Genomic DNA, 21,812 nt, shown 5'->3' on the forward strand with positions numbered 1-21,812 from the left:
AACGCGGGGCTTTTAACCCCGGCGCCCCGCGGGTCAAACATTCGGGCCAGGTTTAAGTGCTTTAAGTGTTCCCGGGCCCATTAGAAGCAACAAACACGGGGAGCGTAATCCCCGCCAATGTCGCCGGCTCTTTGCTCTTTGGCCGCCGCCCACACGCGGACCGGTCCGGCCGCCGGCCTCTCGGGGCCATTAAGCCATTAACGGCGAGGAGAGCGCAAACAGGGGGCACAAAAGGCGAGCGGCGGAGCGCGACTGGCCTCCTTGACCTGGGCCATTGTGCCATCCCGGCTTGTATTTACGCTAGGACGGCGGGCGGGAATGTCTGAGGGAGATGGGTCGCCGATTCGCCGTTCGCAGGCGAGCTCCGAATCGTTAGCCGCCGCGGACGACGCCGGACGTCCGATACGGTTCTTCGTTCCAGGGGCAGCTAAACGAGGCTCAGAAAGTTTAACTAAATCCACAACTAATTCATTACAAAATGACTTGAAATTTTTAAAGTTACGGCCTGAACAGAAGGGTTTATCATTTGTAATTTTGTAGGTTTTTTTTGGGGACCAATTTTTTTAAATAATTATTCTATTTTAAACTGAATATTCTCTATATTTTTGCCATTTCAAATTTTGAATTAATAATTCAAACAAAAATTATTAATAATATTTTTAGTTTTAATTATTTTATTTTTCATCTAAAAATTGGGAAAAATTTAAAAATATTTTTATTTTCATTCATATTATTATTATATTTCATTAATGACCAAAAATGTACTACAAGTAAAAAAAAGGTCATGATCTAATTATGGAACTTAACACTTAATATTTTTTTTGTCAAGGCCCAATGAATCACTGTTCAACTCTTTTGATCTAATTCATTAATTTAATTAATTGCATTTTTAAATCATTTCAAATATATTTGTGAGCTACTTGCATGCAATTGATCACTGTTTAAAAAAAACTGCAATTCATTTGTTTATCAACCCCTAAATTTTTTTTAAAACAGTTTTGTAAAATACGACAAAAATATACACGTACTATATATTTATAAAAATAGGAAAACAGAATATATAGTCTCTGAACATCATCATTCACTTTTGTGTAGCAGAAAAAAAATTAAAAAATGTAAAAATGTGCCCCCCCCCCCCCCCCCGCAGCGATTGTAAGTATAAACTGTCTTGACTCAAATCGGAACAGTCCGTGATTGACAGGTCGGAATGAGCAAACGCATTGCGTCCATCTTGAAGTGATAAACAAAGCCCTTGAAAAAAAAAAACGTACGGAGCCTGCGCTGACATTTTTCTGGACGTGGGAAGCCTGCAGTCAAATAAATGGACTTGTTTTCTCTTCAAACGAGAACATCTGCTCGCACGTCTTGACGTACGTTCATAATGGATTGAAGAAGAAAGGCACGGCTTAAAATGGCCGCCAATTCCGGACTTTTAACGATCCCATTTGTGACATATCACCCAGATTCATATTCCGCTTCCATTTCGCCTCGCTTTTATGACCTCCGGCGGGAGGTGAAACTTGCGGAAGCGTGGCTTTTGCGTCGGGTTCCGTAGGCCAGATTTGAGGTCACGGGGTCAAAGGTAAAAAAAAAGGACTTTCGCAATAATTAATCATAAATAAACGGACGATTATCGGCCCTGCGTGATATTTGTAAACCGATAGCAGGATTCATCAATTTCCTTTTCCGTACCACTCATCTTCACGAGGGCCGCGGGGGGTGCTGGAGCTTACCCCGGTGAACCACGGGCACCAGGCGGAGGAAACTCTAAATTGGCCAATCGGAGGGCACCAGGAGACAGACAACCAAACGCTCATAGCTAATGAGCATTTAGCGTATAATTAGCTTAGCATGCATGTTTTGCGACACGCGAGTAAAGAGGAGTACCCGTAGAAAAGCCGCCCAGGACATGCACACTCCACGCAAAACCCGCCGGGGATCGAACCCTCCCATCGCGTAACTGTGAGTCAAAAACGCTAACCACTCGACCACCGGATTATAAAATTGCAGGATATATTTGTCATATGAAAGAGAAGAAAGCGAACCAGTGGCTTGAGTGGTTAGCGCGTCGGCCTCACAGCCCTGGGGTCCTGGGTTCGAATGAAGGTCGGTCCACCGGTGTGGAGTTTGCGTGTTCTCCTGCGTGGGTTTTCTCCGGGTACTCCAGTTTCTTTCCACGTTCCAAAAACATGCATGCTAGGCTAATTGTATGCTAACTTGTTCCCAAGTATGATTGATTGGTTGTTTGTCTCCTCATGCCCTGCAATTGGCTGGCCACCAATTCAGGTTGTCCCTCGTTTACTGCCCATAGTCGGCTGGGATAGGCTCTAACACCCCCGCGACCCTCGTGAGGATAAAGCGGTCCAGAAAATAAATGAAATTACATGTTGCTCTAACAGAAATGAGGAAAAAAACCTTGTGTTTGTACGTGAATGATGATGTCTTTGGAGTATTTTTACTTTGATATATTTTCCTCAAGGGGACAAATGTTTTCACCTCCTTCTTCGCTTTAAAAAAAATATGTCGACATAAGGAAAATCTTTGTTTGGGAATGGATGGAAGCGTTCCCAATCTTGCAGCTGCTCGTTTTTCATGCGTTTATGGTCGCGAGGGAAACACCAGCGCGAGCTCGCAAAAGCCAAGCCAAGAGAAGAAAAAGCTGCTGACGATTTGTCACGAGCGTGTTCGCCGCTATTAACGCCGACTGACCTAAAGGTTCCAGGACGAAGTGGTCGTGGCTGACGGCCAGCGGGAGCTGAACTCCCACGGTGAGCTTGGAGGAGGCTAGCGCGCCGTTGGCTCGCACCGTCACCTGCGGGCGTTCCCGAGACGGCGGAAATTAGGGAAGGTTGTTAGGATGCCGTCCACTTTTGAACTCACCTTGACGTTGACCGAAGGGACGGGGAAGCCGTCCATGTCTGGGATGACAGCTCGCTGAGAAACAGGCAAAAAGAGAAGATTTAGATTTAGCGTAAATTCATGGCAGCCATGATTTTTGTGGTTCCGAGATTTAAAAACAATCCGCAAAAATCTCCTTTAGGAGTCATCATTTATGACAAAAAATGCGAACTGAAATACAAAAAAAAGGATCCAACATATCGGTCCTAGACTGCCCAAAAATCTACAGGAAGTGACCAAAAAAACTCTAAAATAAAAAGGAATAGAGCTAGGCTCTTTGTACAGGTACGAGACATGTAAAAAAAATAAAAATAAAGAAAGAAAACACCAGGGAGAATTCACTTGGATCTTTTAGTGGGTCAGATCGTTGTTGTCCTGCATCTCATACTCGCTTATTTTGTTATTGTCCTTTTGCGTTCATTCTCCGTGTTAGCCTCTATTGCTAACATGCTAAAAACACGTTACCTCGTCATCATTTGATGTAGTTATTAAATTGAATTTTCCTACGTACCGAGGGGAAGTCCATCTCAGGAGAGACGCACGCCGTCACTGTCACGTCTTCTTCATCTTCACCTTTTGGAAGAATGTCTAAAACACAATAAATATTTGTGTTAACTGTAAGGCAGACACATCAACTAATCGGTCATAAATTGATCAACTATTTTAATATTCAGAGACATTAGTGACCTAAAATTTCTTTACATTTTATATTATAATATACGTTCTTTACATTTGTATTGATGTATATTCTTTATGTTTACAAAAAGACGTTTAAAAACAGTTGTTGATTAAAAATGTGTTCCATTGGTTAAAAAATATTTAAATAAAATCCTTATTTTCTTTTTTGATCATTTATGCATTTGATATTACTTGAGAATAAAAACAGATAAAGGAAAACAGCAAATATTGTTTCAATTAAAAAAAAATGAAAAAATACTATAAAATTATTTTAAACCCTATACTTTATATTAGCACTTTTTAAAAATTTATTAATTTGCATTTATTTATTCAAGTCCTTTTTAACATCACATCAGATTTCCAAAAAGGACATTTTTGTTGATTATTTTATGAAGAAAAAAACACGGAAAAAAATCCCTTTACTCTTTCACATTATATTTTCTTCAAGAAAAGTTTTGAATGTTAATAACAAAACAGCAAATGTTTTCTTATTAAAAAATAACTAAACTGGATAAGCATTTTAGTTGAAGTCCCGCCTACCTTGCGTCCTACTGGCCTCCCGGATGAACTTGTACAGCTGCTTCATCTCGGCGTCGGCCTGCTCGTAGTCCACCTCGCGGGCGTCCACCTTGGGCGTGGAGAAGAAGGACGGGTCGGTGCCCATGTAGGAGCACAGCAGGTGGCCGTCCCAACTCAGGCTCACCACGGCGCCCTTCAGATCCCTGAGACCAAACGAAAAAAATAAATAAAATACGTCAAATGTTAGCTTCGATAAGTAAGCATTTTATTTTTCAAACAGGCATATCTGCGCTAGTGGTTATCATATTGGCCTCGCAGGGATCGAGGGTTCGATCCCAGGTCTGGACCACACTGTATGGAGTTTGCACGTTCTCCCTGGGCTTGCGTGGGTTTTCTCCAGGTACTCCGGTTTCCTCCCACATCCCAAAAATAAGCATGCTAGGCTAATGGCATGCTAAATTGCCCCTAGCTATTGGTTGTCTGTCTCCTTGTGCCCTGCGATTGGCTGGCCACGCGTTGAGGGTGTCCCCCGTCGTCGGCTGGGATAGTCTCCAGCACCCCCCGTGACCATTGTGAGGATAGGCGGTACAGAAAATAAATGAATGAATGCGCTACGCGCCCCCCCAAAAAAATCGGGATTAATAAACGAGGGGATCAACCCCAGAAATATTAAATTTCCTCTAATCCCGCTTCCTCATTTTTTATATATATTTTTTACATACAATCCATCAAATGCATCCGTGGATTTCACGACGGGAATAAAAAGGGAAAGGAAATGCCGAGTGATGCAACAATGTGTTTTAACAGCGTGTTAACCGCTCGCAGATGTGCGCTACTTCCAGTTCGGGTCGAGGCGCCGCACCTGCGCCCGTCGGCGGACGCGGCCAACGGGAAAACGGCGGCTTTGACTGCGGCGGAAACGCACTCTAACCCGGGGGTGTCCAAACGATTTTTCTTCCAACCAATTCAGCGCGGCCAGTTTTGCCACCGAGGTTTTGACTGCAATCGACTGATTCCACTTTAAAAGCAGTAGTTTTGGGGGAAAATTGATCCCAGATCGTTTTGGGTCAAAACTTGCACCCCCTTCGGTCCTTCGGCACAAAAAATAGCCAGAAATACCCAAATATCAACCTGAAATTATGGAAAATGTAGAAAAAGTGCTCATGGAAGGCTAAAAAACACAAAACAAAACAAAAATTCTACAAAAAGTGCCGTAAATACCCTAAAAAGTGGCCCAAAATTAAGTCAGTCATTACATTGACAAGTTTAATTAAAGTGGAATGATGCTTAATGTTGCTGCCACCCACACACTTCAAATAGATTGGACTTCATTTGCCGTCAATAGCCAATAAGGTTTAAAAAAATATTAAATCTATTCTTCCTCTGGCCATGATGTACCCTCCCACCAAGAAGTTTATCACTAGAGGCCGTCTGCCGTATTTACTCGCATATTAGCCGCACCCTTAAAATTGCCTTACAATGGTTGAATTTGACAATTTCCCTCGTATAAGCCGCCCCCTGATTCACAATTTTCACCTCCATATTCATGGTTTTAATAGGGAGTAAAAGAAATTTCAAGTTTTATGCAAGATACGTTTTTTTTTGCGAGTTTCATTCATAGATTAAAATAAATTTTGTTAAGCGTTTAATCTGTTTATCTTTTCTCTATTTTGAAATAAATGACCATATCGGCCGCATGGTCTTGTATTATGGCAAGCGTGTCAAACTCGGGTTGGTTCGTGGGCCGCACTAACGTCAACTCGATTTTGATGTGGGCCGGGCCATTTTAGATATAATATTTAAATTATATATATTTTTTTTAAATTGGATTAAAAGAACTGGATCAAAAGCCCTAAATATTCAGTTTTATTTCATTTGAAAAGGAAACCCATTTTTTCTTTAATTATGTTCCATATAAAAGTGGAACATAGAAAATATTTTTATACATTTATTTTTAGATTTGCTTTCTCGGGCCCGAAAAAATGATGCGCCGGGCCAGATTTGGCCCCCGGGCCACCACTTTGATACCTGTATGTTATGGCATTTTCATGCGTGTCAAGTCTATTTTGCGCGCATACAAGCCGTACCCTGGATTGAGTCATCATTTTTTTTTTTGAGTGACAAATACGGCGTAAAAGCGAGGTGTCACACTCACGGGAAGTTGGCGACCCGAAGCGCCACGGGCACGAAAGCCAGCTGGGCGGCCCACTTGAGCGTGACGTCCTGGTACACCAGCAGCATGTTGGTGTGGTTGCCTAGCAACAGGTTGGTGGTGCCATCGGTCACTGAATGGAAAAGCAGAAGAAAATATGTATTAAACAAACGTTATGACTCTTGTAAAAGTGCTTTTTATTTGGATTTCTTTTTGAGGGGAGAATGTCGTATAATATTGCGCATAAAGGTCCCTGTGTGGTTATTTCTTGTTCAATCCCATAATGTAAAGCTTGATCTTTTTATGAAAACGGACATCATTTGGTGCTACGTCGCCACGGAAAGAAACAGAAATGAGTTTAACGGTTCAAAGTTTGGGGAAAAAAAACGCAAAATGAGAAACCCGCCTTCGCTTCAGCCACCCAGTTCGTGTAATTTCTTTATTTTTAGTCCTGGAAAAGAGGTAACGAGGAGCGTGATAAACTTGGCAACCGCAAAGCGGAGAAAAAAAAACCCAAAGTGATGACATCATAACATTTACATTTCACCGAGTGGCGCTTTAAATGGCAAAAAAAAATGACATCTGAAATCACATAGGGTTTCCTTTGAAACATGAGGCATAAATAGTAGACCTGCGGCGATGGCCGCACGCAACATAAGCACGACCACGCTGGCGGTCAAAATGGCGGCGTGCGACTTGCGCTTACGCCGAAGTAAACGTCTGCTTTTATTAGAGCTTCTAATTTTATAAAAAAACTGAATATTCAGGGCCTTTAATCCAGTTCATTTAATCCATTTGGGTGCAATCTCTATTTCATCATTGTTGCCATTATCCCAAGCGTCTTATTGGTTGTTGTCCGATCATTCCATCCCCTGACGACTCCCCAGACAAACTGGATTGGACGTCTATGTCCGTCAATGGCGGTAAAAGATGATCACTTTATGCTGGCCTTTACAATTTAAATGGATTTGATCTCTATAACAAAAGCAGTGAAATTGTTAAGCACTGTAAACAACTAAATAATCTTGAAGGGGTTTACTGCAAAAAATACATATATAGTACTATACTATATATTTATATTTACACTAGTAAAACAAATTGCAGATGAGAAAATGTTTAGCGACAATATGAAAGTCATGAAAATCACAATAAGAAAGCGCAATTATTCACCTTGCATTATTTCTTGTAAAAATTCTAATAATCCAGAGGTATATCACCAAAAATAATTATACAATACGTTTTATACTATGTATTTATATTTACATGAGTGAACCTAACTTTGCAGAACAAAGAGCATAAAAGACCAGAAAACCACAATTTAAGAAACCTCACTTGCACAATTATTTCATAATATCATTTTAAGTAATTTGCCCCAAAAATTGTTTACTTCAAGGCAAGGGTGTCAGACTCGGGTTGGTTCGCGGGTCGCTTTAACGTCAACTCGATTTCATGTGGGCCGGACCATTTTGGATATAATATTTAGATTTTTTTAAATAAATGGATTAAATGAACTGGATAAACGCCCTGAATATTCAGTTTTTTATAGATCTAAAACAATGTTTATTTTAGCTTTTTTTAAATATATTTTTAGATTTTACTAAATGATTTTTGAACTAAAAACGAAGAAAATATGGATTAAAAAATAGCAATTATCGATTTAATAGGGGGAAATCAGGAAATTTAATATACATCTATACTCTTCATTTTAATTTGATCCTAAAACAGAAAGTCAGCACTCATGATTTACTTTCCCGGGCCACACAAAATGACGCGTCGGGCCAGATTTGGCCCCCGGGCCGCCACTTTGACACCTGTGCCTCAAGTTATGCACGCCTTTTTCCCTGTCTTATGGCCGAAATAAAGCTTTGAATCATGAATGTTTACTCACATGAGGCGTACGGTAAGAAGCTGCTGGGGTTGAACTCCAACTTCTTCATGAAGAAAATGAGCCCGTTGTCTCGCAAACAGTAAAGATTCCGCTCCCCCAGGACGAAGATGAACAAGGCCGTATGGGAGAAGTTGGACACGAAGATGTCCAGGGCTTGCTCGCCTAGAATCAACGTCCAGTCGGGCTGCGGGGAAATCGCTCATTTTAACTCCAGAATTGCGTTCAGACCAAAACTTAAAGCTAGCTTTATAATGTGGACCTTATTTCTACAGTACAACCGATACAGGACATAAAAATGAGCAAATGACAAACATACCTTCATCTATAAATACTGTAGCGGAACTAATAAACCCAATAGTTATCACATAAACCGCATTTTACATTCTATATTGACAGTAACGTTGTATGTAGTCAGTAATACAGGAACTATCGCTAGCATAGCGATTAGCCACTCACTACTAACGCTAGCATCGTGCTAATCGCTAATTAGCTTCCTGTATACAAAATAACGATATTAAAGCTCTTAAAATAACATTCAACTGTTCTAGACCGTCGATTGTTTCCTAGGAATTCTTAAACAAGACATAGTTTAGCGAAATAAGACGAGAACACGATTTAGCATTGAGGCTTAATCTTTACCATACCTTGCTAGCATGACTCGACAACAACTGCAGTTTATCACATACACATGCACACGTCTTTTTTTCCTACCAAGCAACTCGTTTGACATCGATATAAATTAGATAACCGTTGTTTCATGTGTTTTTTTTAATGAAATTAGATTGTAATTAATTATTATTTTCTAGGCGGCCTTGGGCCCGCCCACAAAAAAACTCCAATTGTGATTGACACAGCTGGAATGAGCTGCTCATTTCTATTGACAGCTGCGTGTGTAGCTGGCGGCCATTTTGGGGAGGAAACTAGATCCGCAAAGTCAAACTCGCCTGTCATCGGCACGGTCTGATGACGCCATTTTAACGGTACCGATACTCCAAACCATAATTCTCATTCAGCTATTTGTGAACATTTCAGTGACGTGTTTACATTCCTTCCATGTATAAACTACTTTCTATTCCCCTTTTTTTTTCTTTTTTGGGCGTTTTAAATTTTGCTCTGTCGCCACGGTGACCGGCGTGCAACATCGGGCTTTCCATGAATGCTAACGGGAGGTCAAACGAGTTTGAGTAAAGCTCCTCCGTGCCAAGCACAACCAAGTTGATGGCGGGAGCGTTGCAGGACGTCAATGAGTTTATTCTCGCAAATTGGGCCCGTTAGCATTAACGAGCGCTAATGGCCGACATGGGAACGAGCGACGTCACGTTGAGGTCGAGTGGAAGGTCAGGACTCACAGTTAGCCTCTTGCTTCCGGTCTTGAGGGTCTGCTCGGGGTCTTGCCGGCTTTCCGCTTCCGTGGCGACGGCGAGCGTTTCGTACCTGAGGAGCAGAATGGATGGTATATTTCTAGAATGCTCGCCCGACTGAGTAGATACAGATAGAGTAACTACCAGTTACTCCAGAGCTAATGTGGAATTTTAATTTAAGTTTCATTGAGTGAAACAAGAAGTGGTACCTCTACTTACAAATTTTTCAGGTTACGCATTTTTCAGATTACAAAGAGCTTTAATATGTATTTATTGTTTCAAGATAAATTGTGATTAAAATTCCACATTAGATCTGAAGTAACTAGTTGTCGTTAAGTTTCATTGAGTGAAACAAGTAGTGGTACCTCTACTTACAAATTTTTCAGTTTACCAAGAGCTTTCCTATGTAATTACTGTTCCAAGATACAGTACCGTATTTTCACAACTATACGGCGCATCGCATTTTAAGCCGCAGTGTCAGTAACGAGTGCTATTTCTGTATTTGACACACACACAGGACGCACTGTTTTTAAAGACGCAGCCAGACATTGCAAAACATACACTAGCTTAAACATACACGCTACACCCACACGCTAAAAACACGTTTTTAAAAAGGCAACAGAAGCAAAACTGAGTTGGGTTGTACTTTATTTGGCCACTTTACAATGTACTCACGTCATCGTCACCTACAAATCCATCAAAGTCCTCATTTTCTGTGTCCGAATTGAACAATTGTCCAAATGAGTCATCGAAAACGCCGGGTCCCCTCTCTTCGTTCTCGGAGTCACCGTCATTGAAATGTGGCTCCACAGAGATGACGCCGGCTTTGGCAAAAGCTCGAACAACCGTGCAAGCAGACACGTTTGCCCAGGCGGCCACAATCCATTCGCAAATAGTAGCTAGCTAGTAGCTAGCTAGTAGCTAGCGTAACTAGCCCGACGCTGCCTGCCACCGTTCGTAAAGCTGTGTTGATGTCGATGTCCACGCCACAATCCATTCGCAAATAGTAGCTAGCTAGTAGCTAGCGGCAGGAGTTCTTTTGTAAATCCAGCCGGAATGACGGCAAGCACCAAATTAGTGTCATACTGGGTGTATTGACAAAAGAACTCTATATCCCAGCAGTCACTGCGCAGTACTTTTTCTACGGGGAAAATAGTAGAGTCGGGGGCTACTTGCGGTAGTTGTGAGAGCTGTAGAGGATGGTGTGCCCTATCCACTGATTTATTTTATTTTATCGTGATAACAATTTTAGTTTAGTTAGTTTAGCTGGTGATTTCAACAAGGCGTGTTTATACCTTCCTTCAAGTCAGCTAGTAGGAGGCAGATCACCAACCAAACATCTATTCATATGCCGCAGAAGGGAATGTGTGTATGTTAGCGCGAGTTTAGATGTCTGATGGATGTGGGGAAAAAACTGTCCTTAAGCCTATTTGTCCGAGCTTTGTGGGACCTATAGCGTCTGCCAGAGGGCAGCAGCTGGAACAGATTGTGACCAGGGTGGTAAGGGTCCCCTATGATGTGCTTGGCTCTGCTGAGGTAACGCGGGCTGGCAATGTCTTCAAGTGAGGGCAGAGAGCAGCCGACAATCCTCTGGGCAGTGTTAATCACTTTCTGCATGGCCTTTTTGTCTGCCGCCGTGCTTCCAGCGTACCACACTGTGATGCCGTACGCCAGGATGCTCTCTACAGTGGTTCTATAGAAGGTTCTCAGAAGATTGGAGCCCAAGTTGTTCTTCCTGAGCACCCTGAGGAAATGGAGTCGTGTCTGAGCCTTCTTCACCACTGTTTATTATTATTATTATTATTATTATTATTATTGGTCCATATATAAAGCGCACTGGATTATAAGGCGCCCTGTCTATTTTGGAGAAAATTTAAGACTTTTAAGTGCGCCTTATAGTCGTGAAAATACGCCAAGTTAATTTTGGGTCACTGTTGTTAATTTTAGGTACTTTCGGTCACTTCCTATTGATTTGGTGGCATTTTATGGTCACCCTCTGTTGGTTTTGGTCACTTTCTGGTGGTTTCCGGTCATGCCTGGGTTACTTTCTGTACATTTGACTATAGCCAATCTTGTTCCAGGCCTCGAACTTTAGCTTGTTCAGCCCGTTTTGCGCACTCCCGCCCAAGACCTCGATTAGAACATGTGAGTGTTGGCACTCGCGTCGGGATTCATTTGCATTTTTTGCACGCGTTTCCACCGGGATCGTCTTTCAAATGAGTGGTATTATTAGAAGTAGACAATAATGTTTGCTTAAACTTGACGTGTGCCCCGATTGGCGCTCGCTGCCAAAAGGCTGTCTTGGCGCGCCACAACGCGCACCTTGTTCGCTCTCAAAACGGCAACGCCGGGAACATTTTTGCGGTTTGTCACGTTTTCTTTTCCGCTCGCCGGCCTTTTGCCTCGCCGTTGGACGACACGGTTGTCAAAGTGGCGGCCGGGGGGCCAGATTTGGCCAGCTATCCCAAGTCCAAAGAGAAGGGTTTTACACCCAGAACCTACTTGAAGCTCTCCAGCTGGCGGACCGAGGACACGGTGAGGAAGCTGTCCGTCCGCGGGTTGTAAGACAAAGGACCCGGAAGGAGGAAGCCCGGCAGGAACCTTCCGAAGGAGTAGCTGTCCTGCTCAAAGAACATCAGCATGCCGTCCATGGATTGGATGCAAAGGGAGTGGTGACCTGACGGAATGAAAATTTAAAAAAATGAAAAGATTAGATTCTTTCATGTTAGAAAAAAAAGCTCCAAAACAACAGATGTTTTGTAATAAACAAACTACCAAATTGGTACAACCTCAAAATCAGGTCACCCGGACTCGAACTCGGGTGCAAAACCCAAGTGGGTCACCTGTGTGGAGTTTGCATGTTCTCCTTGGGCTCGCGTGGGTTTTCTCCGGGTACTCCGGTTTCCTCCCACGTCCCCAAAACATGCATGCTAGGCTAATTGTATGCTAAATTGCCTCTTTCGAGCCACGCAATTGGCTGGCCACCGATTCACCGTAGCGACTCCGGCACCCTCATGAGTGAATGCCTCGTCGACACGTGCATTTCCGTTCTTCCCGGACATCCAAGTATAACCTAGCCCGCAGGTGTGAAAGTGGCGGCCCGGGGGCCAAATCTGGCCCGCCACATCATTTTGTGTGGCCCGGGAAAGTAAATGATGAGTGCCGACTTTCTGTTTTAGGATCAAATTAAAATGAAGATTATAGATGTATATTATATTTCCTGATTTCCCCCCTTTTATATCAATCAGTCATTTTTTAATCATTTTTTTCAGTTTTTAGTTCAAAAATCATTTTGTAAAATCAAAAAATATATAAAAAATATTTTCTGTTTTCCACTTTAATATGGAACATAATGATTGAAAGAGATTTTTCTTTACTAAGAAAAAAAAAGCTCAAATAAACATTGTTTTAGATCTATAAAAAAAAATCAGGGCTTTTGATCCAGCTCTTTAAATCCATTTATAAAAAAAATCTAAATATCATATCTAAAATGGTCCGGCCCACATGAAATGAGTTGACGTTAATGCGGCCCGCGAACCAACCCGAGTCTGACACCCTTGACCTAGCCTAAACCGCGTTCAAATCCAGGTCATCTGGATCAAAACCCCACGGGATTGGACGTCTATGGCCGTCCGCGGCAGGAACCCCCGACCCGTGGCTCCCGTTTCATTGCGACATTTCTCAGCACGCCGCCGCCTGATATCTCCATTAACACCTCCGCACGCTAGCGCGTAGCGACGAGGTGACCGGAGGTCTATAATTAGGCCCCGGCGCGCTATTAAAAAAGTTTGACGGCCGTCGAGCAGAGGTCGGGGAGGCGGACAGTTACGAGCGGTTACGACCACCTACGGCCACCTACGGCGCACGCACGCACGCAAAGCGTCCGTCAACGGAGATTTGGAAAGAAAAGCCACACGCTGCCACACGCTCGCTCCCACTCGGCTCCTCCGCGGAAACACGTGTGTTTCACAGTGGCCGTGAACACCGTGCAATTACAAAGATATGGACACGCGCGCACATGTACGCAATTATCGACCCACGCATGCTCAAATTACGCTATATTGCAAAAAAATGTTCATTTTTACGACTTTGTTAACCCTTTGCCCACTGGGACGATTTATGCTCCCCCAAAAATGTCATTTGAGTCATACTACAGTCGTACCTCTACTTACGATTTTTTTTGTGACTTGAAAATTTCATAAGTTGAGGTGTACTTTATATGTAAATTGTCTCATTGGTTCCACGGGCCCCATACAACTACCCACTAAACCAAGGGTGCCAGACTCGGGTTGGTTCGTGGGCCGCTTTAACGTCAACTTGAGTTCACGTGGGCCGGACCATTTTAGATATAATATTTAGATATTTTTTTTATAAATGGATTAAATGAACTGGATTAAAGGCCCTGAATATTCACTTTTTTTATAGATCTAAAACAATGTTTATTTGAGCTTTTTTTAAATATATTTTTAGATTTTACAAAATGATTTTTGAACTAAAAACACAGAAAAAATGGATTAAAAAATGACAATGATTGATTTAAAAGGGGGAAAATCAGGAAATTTAATATACATCTATACTCTTCATTTTAATTTGATCCTAAAACAGAAAGTCGGCACTCATGATTTACTTTCCCGGGCCACACAAAATGATGCAGCGGGCCAAATTTGGCCCCTGGGCCGCCACTTTGACACCTGTGGACTAAACACTTTAAAATCGGTCAGTGTTCCAATTTTGTTTGAAAGACGTCAGAAAGACACGAAAATGAGAGAACATTCTAAGAAAATGATTTATTAATGTCTTAAAATGAATAATGAGAGCCCAGTAGAGTGTAGCAGGGTTCTAAAATGAGAATAAATGCATCCGCAACAAAATTTTCAAAATAAAATAACAGATAAGGAAATGCATTTACTTTTTGGGGGATTTTGTAATATTTTTCGTATCTCGAGTCACTCATTTGCATATAAAAATTTCGTAACCTGAACCTTTCGTAAATAGAGGTATGGCTGTATAGGAAGGTTATTTCCTTCTTTTGTATCGTTTTCTGATGTTGCCGATAGCATTTCCCGTGCAAATGGGTCAAAATTAGCTTTCTCACATCATTCCTACATTTATTAGGAATATTTTTTCTTGAAAATTGAAAACCTTTTGGCGTTTAAAAGCCCAAAAAAGTCCAGTCAAATGTTGGTCTTTTGTTTACATTTGAATGAATCGCTGTTACATTATTAGCATAGCGCTAACTTCAAAACAGACTTTTTACCCTGTTGTTTTCCCTTTTACTATCGTCAATTTAACCTATAACGTTTGTTCTTGGTGTCCAAATAAAACAAAAAAATGTTTTCTCGGAAATGCTTATTTTTTTTGGGCCGTGGCGGCTTATACTCGGGTGCGACTTATAGCCTGAAAAATATGGTAAGCCACATCTATGTTTTTGTCATCAATCCAAAAATATGTTTCCGCTAAGGATACAAGATTAATTTCCCACACAGGAAAAACAAAAATACCTGAAATACTTTGAATTTCTCCACTCTTATCAAAATGCACATCATCTTCAATAGCAATAACATGTTACAAACTTGCAAAAAAAAATCGCCATTTCCGCCACGTTCGATCAATTACCGATGGAGAACCACCGGCGACCGGTCGGCTAGCGCCGACGGGTCGTCTCTAGCCTTCGACGGCGACGGAAAGTTGGCGAGACCCGCTGCGTCATAACAGAGAGTCTTTGTGTGTAAGCGCAAAACACACAATCAAGTATTAAAAAGGATCCGCTGCGTTCTTTCTATTCGGCTTTATTAGCTGGAGTGGCCGTTATTCGGGTCCCACTTATTACGCGGCAATAAAAGATAATAACCTGGGTTTAAAAATAGGCCGCCCGGACGACGCGGCGCTGATGCGGTTTTGCTTGAAGGTCAAGTTAAAGCGCAGGCACAAAGTCGGTGTGTGTGTGTGTGTGCCAGGCACTCTCTAGTGGCTATTTCGCGGGTGAACTTTGACCTCTACGGAAGGGGGAGCTGGGGAAATCCCCCCCGAATGGAACAGCGTCGCATTCATTCCGGTGAGGCGGCGTCTTTCGGCGGCACGGACGGCGACGGACGTCTAATCGTTAGGAAACGGGAGGGCTGGCGCCGAGCGGTTCGGTTCGAGTGGATTGGACGGCCAGAAGTGATAAACTCGTTTTTAAGATCATTGACGATTGATTTGATGGTCACTGAATCGTTTTGAGACATTTTTTTTCTGATCTAAAATTTCTAAAAATTTGTGGTGGAGTGGTTACCATGTCGGCCTTGCAGTGTCAGGGTCGTGGGTTCGATCCCAGGTCGGTCCTAACTGTGTGGAGTTTGCATGTTTTCCCTGGGTACTCTGGTTTCCTCCCACATCCCAAAAAAACATGCACTATAAGCTAATTTTATGCTAAATTGCCCCTAAGTATGAGTGTTGTCCTTTTCTGCCCTGCGATTGGCTGGCCACTGATTCAAGGCGCGCCCTCTAGTTATCTTGGATCAGTTCCAGCACCCCCAGCGACACTGGTGAGGATTAGCGGTTCAGAAAATGAATGAATGAATGAAAATTGCAGTCAAAAAAAGTTCTAGAAAGCATTGAGGAAAAAGAGCAATCCTTTGACGGACACTGCCCTCTGGCGGTGGGAAATATAAGACAGCCAAAAAGGCTCATTCGCGTTTTTTTCTAGGAACTTAAAGCTACTGTGAAGGCCCCCTGTCAGGATCTCCATTCACTAAATTGGGAGTCGCTGCAGTACAAACACGTGCGAGTTTCCTCCAAAGTTGTCGGGGTTCCCGCGGTGCAAAAAAAAAGGGCCCGCCTTCGTGTAAACATGGACCGAGTCCGTCGTGCCAAGCCGCGGTCTGCCTCAACAAAGCGCCCTTTATGGGGGGAAATTCATTTTGCGCACTTTTTCGGGGGATTCCCGTGTTTTTCTTGGATGGCCGCGCGGGTAGGGTTGTCCCCGACTTGCTCGAGAAATTCCAAAAATAAATAAATAAAAAATAGCTCACGGCACGAGACGCCGTCGCCTTACCCGTGACTCCTCCAAAGGTTCCGTAGGTCATGTTGCAGGCCGTCCTCTGCAGGTTGTGCTCGTAGACCAGTTTGATCTGGTACTGGTCGCCGTGGCCAACGTTGCCCGTCGTGCCTGGAAAGTCGGGGAAAAGTGCGGGTTACCCAAATGCGGCTTTGACGGAAATCGAGCGACGAGGGGGGATGTTACCTTGGACCGAGTAGACGGAGAGCTTCCGAGGGTGAAGGACGGCCAGGTGGAGAAGATCCGAACACCTGGAAGAACAACGTCGTCATTGGGGGAAAAAAAAATTCAATGGATTTCAACTAGGTAAAAGTCACGGTGTCAAAGGTGCGGTCGGCGGGCCAGAAGTGGCCCACTACAGGCTATGACACGGCCCACTAGCGCGGTTGTTCGGGCTGACGTGGTTCCTTCGCACTGTAATGCTCCTTATTTCAAAATGGCTCCTTCAATGGCAGCCAATGAGGTCACAAAAAATACTAAAATGCCCCAAAGCTATCAAGAAGTGACTTAGAAATGCCACCCAAAAATAATAATAATCGGATAATAATAATAATAATAATAATAATAATAATCGGACATAGGCCCTGTCGTCATCATCAACAACAAAAGCCTACTTGTCATCACACCCAGAAACTGCACATGACGAAATTGGTAGTGCTTCTCCATAAGGTGCGTTTTCTCGGCAAAACACCTAAATAAGTGATAGTTACAGACTCGTAATTTGGCATTCTGCCGTTATGGATACCTCGCATCACCCCCCCCCCCTCCCCGAGCGGGTCTAATAATAAAATAATCAAATAAACTAATAATAATTAAAAATACATATAATAAGAAATTAACAAAAATAAACTGGTAATAGTAGTAGTAGTAGTGGAGCTGTGCTAAAGGAAATTTCATAGAAAGATGAACTAATATTGATCCATGTATAAAGGCACATGAGAAAATTGAAGCCTTCTAGTTGAGCCTTATAGTGCGGAAAATACGGTCATTGGGTTTTGATCATTGGCGGTTTATTTTGCTTATCTTGCGATTTGAGTCGGACGGATAAAGTGGGAGCAGACGCAGTCCCGTCGCTAGACATTTGTCGGTTCAATCCCGGCGGAACAAAAACGCCGCCTTCGGAAAGGGCGGAAATGGAAAGCCATCCCACAAGTGCTCTTTCATCCTGAGAAAACGGGGGGGGAAAAAATGTATTTTTGGTGGGTCGGTCGGTGGGTCGGTCGGCGGATTCCCGGGAGGAATTCCGAGCTGGCCAACCGCAGCTTAAAGCAAACAGCGACGCGACGCTGCGGCGAGGAAGGAACGAAAGGGAAGGAAAGGAGGCCTTGCCGCGGAACATTCTCGCACTTTTTTTTCCCGCCAGAAAGATGACTTTGTGTTCTGACGGCCTGGCCCGGCTGAAAGGAGATGGCGCCACCTGCCCGCAAAAGAGGGACAACTGCTGCGCTCAATGGAAGAAAAAAAAACACTACAACAGTGGCGCTCACACTTTTTTGCTCCAAGATTGACTATATTTACTCGCATATAAGCCACCCAACGTATAAAATAGCCTTAAAATGGTTGAATTTGAGAATTTCTCGCGTATAAGCCGCTCTCTGATTCACAATTTTCACCTCCATAGTCATGGTTTTAATAGGGAGTACAAATGTGTTACTTTGAAGGGAAAATCTTAAGAAAAATCATCGCACGTGGTATTTTTGATATACTATATGAATCAAAGGCACATAATTAGGGTCAATATCATAAGGAATGTCAGACTCGGGTTGGTTGGCGGGCCGCTTTAACGTCAACTTGATTTCAGGTGGGCCGGACCATTTTAGATATAATATTTAGATTTTTTTTTATATAAATGGATTAAAAGAACTGGATTAAAATCCCTGAATATTCAGTTTTTTTATAGATCTAAAACAATGTTTATTTTAGCTTTTTTTATATATATTTTTAGATTTTACAAAATGATTTTTGAACTAAAAACACAGAAAAAAAGGATTAAAAATGACAATTATTGATTTAAAAGGGGGAAAATCAGGAAATTTAATATACATCTATACTCTTCATTTTAATTTGATCCTAAAACAGAAAGTCGGCACTCATGATTGACTTTCCCGGGCCACATAAAATGATGTGGCGGGCCAGATTTGGCCCCCGGGCCGCCATTTTGACCCATGTTTAATTAATTCATCCAGTAATGGTTGTTTTCTTCCTCCAAAACAGAAAATAACCAACAAATAGTAAATGTACTGGTGAAAAAGTGTATAGCAAGTCTTGTGCGCATATAAGCCGTACCCTTGATTCGGCCATCTATTTTTTTTGTTACAAATGTGGCTTATTTGTGAGAAAATACGGTAGTAGTTTTCAATGAGCCAACCTCCTGCAAGGGTTAGAATTCCTGCGGGTGAGGACAGATTTTTTTTTCCAGCACAGACACAGAATTGAACCAACGGGGGTTGTGCTGAAACCACAAGCATCTGAATGCAACACACTGATTGCACTTGTAACATACCACATTTGTGGAAAGGTATCACAGAGACTTAATGCGGGTGTTCAAACTTTTTTGCACCACGATCTACTTCTCAAGGAGTTATCTCTCTTTTTTACAGGCCATTGACAAAGTTCATCAATTGTGTAATGATATACCTGGCATTAGACTCTATCAACATGTATGGGAGATTTAGCAATTTAGCAAATCCCGCTAATTGCGGACATGCCAAATTCATAAGAGCCTAGCTAAAGAAATCCGCAGAAGGGAGGGATCAAAATGTTATTGCCGTGCCATCGACCAATAGTATCTTGGCCATCTACCGGTAGTTCGCCATCTGCGTAATCTGGACCGGAGCACTATTCCTAGATTGAACATTGAAATCAAACATGTGGATCCAATGGCACGACTACTGCTCCACCTGCTCGGCGTAATCCTCGTTTGCGAGCTAATTTAGAGGAGATTAAGTTGCTAAATAAATCTTAGCATTGACAAAGACAATGAGCACTTTTTGTCCCTACTTCATACATTTCCTGGGTATGGTCAGATTCCTTAGCCAGTGTACTCACGAGACAAACTTCCCCAGCTCCACCTGGACGATGGCGTTCTGGAGGTGGACCTCCAGAAGCTGTGCCTCGGCCGAACCTTGGGCCCCCTCGGCGGCTTTGGCGGGGTACGGCGAGAAGATCCGCAGCATCCCCATGTAGCTGCCCACCACCACCTTGTCTACGCGTGGAGATCAAACAGAGAGTGCTTAGCATATCCACCCGAATATAAGACGACCCTCGATTGTAACACAATATGCGTTACCGTGGCCCGTGCCGCTGTTGTCCACGTCCCCGACGCAGAGGCAGCCTTGGTCGAACTCCTCGCCTTCGCCGAGGGTTGCCGACCACCAATCCCGCGCCTTGAATAGGGACATCTGATTGGACGAGATGACACAATACAGTCATTTTTTGGTCACATGCAGGGTTAAATAGCAGGGAAAGATAACGACAAGTATGATAATAATTCAATTCGCAGATTATTGTGAAATTCCTTTCCTGGCCTTTGTGACATTTGATCTCACTAGCCAGAAATATATTTACATTTTTTATGATTAACATATTAAAAAAAATCATCATTCTTTTTTTTGCTCAATGTATCACAAATTTCTTTTTCTGACCTTTGTGAACTTTGACCACACGACCCAAAAATGTATTCACCTCTCGTTTCAAATAACCAAAATATTCTACATTTTTTTCTCCATAACCCCTTTTTTCGCTCGAGCTATGTCGAAATTCTCTCTGACCTCTAACGTCAACAACTCATTTAATCACCTATTGCGTATTAATAAACATTCTTGAGTTGTCTTTAACAGAAGCATACGCCAAACAGACCACTTATGATGAAGCGGACAAAAATATTTCACAAAATGAAAGTAGAAGGTAACTCATTACCTGACATTGACAATAATAAACGTCCAATTTATTTAAAATGGGAGGATTCGACATCTAACACCGTCAATGGCAGGCAATGAGTTCTATTAATCACTTCCTGCCATCCCTACACCGCCAACCAATCGGAAGCGGCTTGAGCAGTCACGTGAGCAGCAAGCCGCTTTGTCTCCCGCTTGATTGCTGCTGAGTGAGCAGGTGCAACAGGCAGCTAATCCGGCAAAGTCAACCTAACACTCATTTTACTTAAAAATACACGTTAAAAATCATGTTTCATGACACAACCTCTTCATTAACTTAGTGGGAAAAACACCCGATATTTGACAATACTACAAAAAACGTTTTTTATTCAATTACATGACCTTTAAGGACAAAAAAAATGTATTAACCCATCCTTTCCGAGGGCTTTAAACACAACGCGTGACTTAATGACTATCACGAATGGTCCAAATGTCCATCATACTTTGGTCACATTTTAGCTTCCACACATTTTACGTACTGTCCACGTTTGGGCACTTGGAGAAAAAAAGTCACAGTAAGAAGTTTTGCGACTGACGCGCTCACTTCAAGGCGCGTTCACGAGTCAATTAGCTCATGGCTAACGCGTTTACTTGAGCTTGGCAGGCTAGTTATTAGCTACCCACGCGAGAGAGTCGGTAGCGCGTTAAATAGTTACAATTTCTGTCTGACCTTTTCTCCAACGACGCGTCCGACGAGTCCGTAGGTTTGCTACTCCTTGCTAACTCCTAAAAAAATCACATTCGAGGCTCTAGAAGCCATCGTCTTGTTGTCATGGCACTGACGCTTAAACCGGGAGGAGTATTGGGGGTTGTGCGCATGTGCGGAAGAGAGGTGAATGATGGGAAATGTGGTTTTCAACGCTCCATAGCGAATCAATCGACAGGTATAAATGTATACAGGACATCAGCGAGAAGGATTGCTCTACAATTTCGTTATATCACGACTTTTTCTTGCAAAATTACAATTTGAATCTTGTAATATTAAGACTTTTTTCTCTTTCTGTTGTAAATTAAAACACTAGGAAAACTTGTCAAATGAATGGAAGGAACTATACTACTACTACTACTTTGTTGTTGTTATTTGTGCACTACGTGGTGAAAGCTTTAAATCTCATTATACTTGTACAATGACAATAAAAGCAATCAATTCAATATCTAGTTACAAATCCGATTGGAAGTCGAAAATGCTACTTTTATTATAAGTTATATCGATTTAAATAAGACAACCTTGTCTTCTGGTTGCCAAAAGTTGGGCTCGTCCGGGATTTGAACCCGGGACCTCTCGCACCCTAAGCGAGAATCATACCCCTAGACCAACGAGCCACATGTTAAAATACATCCT

The 21,812-nt window shown here is 42.5% G+C and overlaps 1 protein-coding gene and 1 non-coding gene across 4 annotated transcripts in view; both read right to left on the bottom strand.

The window, feature by feature from the left end:
* Positions 1-21,287, bottom strand: part of bbs9 (Bardet-Biedl syndrome 9) — a 70,890-nt gene extending 49,603 nt beyond the window's left edge. For all 3 annotated transcript variants that reach the window (XM_077598271.1, XM_077598270.1, XM_077598272.1), the window contains exons 1-13: positions 21,141-21,287; positions 19,825-19,936; positions 19,584-19,740; positions 16,722-16,786; positions 16,533-16,646; positions 11,999-12,173; positions 9,485-9,569; positions 8,136-8,319; positions 6,251-6,380; positions 4,117-4,298; positions 3,410-3,486; positions 2,881-2,934; positions 2,710-2,812 (exon numbers count right to left, since the gene is read on the bottom strand). In XM_077598271.1, coding sequence (XP_077454397.1) covers positions 2,710-2,812; positions 2,881-2,934; positions 3,410-3,486; positions 4,117-4,298; positions 6,251-6,380; positions 8,136-8,319; positions 9,485-9,569; positions 11,999-12,173; positions 16,533-16,646; positions 16,722-16,786; positions 19,584-19,740; positions 19,825-19,936 — 1,438 coding nt within the window. In that variant the 5' untranslated portion in view covers positions 21,141-21,287. The remainder of the gene's footprint in view (positions 1-2,709; positions 2,813-2,880; positions 2,935-3,409; positions 3,487-4,116; positions 4,299-6,250; positions 6,381-8,135; positions 8,320-9,484; positions 9,570-11,998; positions 12,174-16,532; positions 16,647-16,721; positions 16,787-19,583; positions 19,741-19,824; positions 19,937-21,140) is intronic.
* Positions 21,288-21,721: 434 nt separating this feature from the next.
* On the bottom strand, positions 21,722-21,793 carry trnap-agg (transfer RNA proline (anticodon AGG)). The gene has a single exon. It is a non-coding gene; the product is annotated as a tRNA-Pro (tRNA).
* Between the last annotated feature and the right edge of the window lie 19 nt (positions 21,794-21,812).

This window comes from Stigmatopora argus, chromosome 4 (assembly GCF_051989625.1).
Source record: "Stigmatopora argus isolate UIUO_Sarg chromosome 4, RoL_Sarg_1.0, whole genome shotgun sequence".
In the NCBI taxonomy this organism is placed as follows: Eukaryota; Metazoa; Chordata; class Actinopteri; order Syngnathiformes; family Syngnathidae; genus Stigmatopora; species Stigmatopora argus.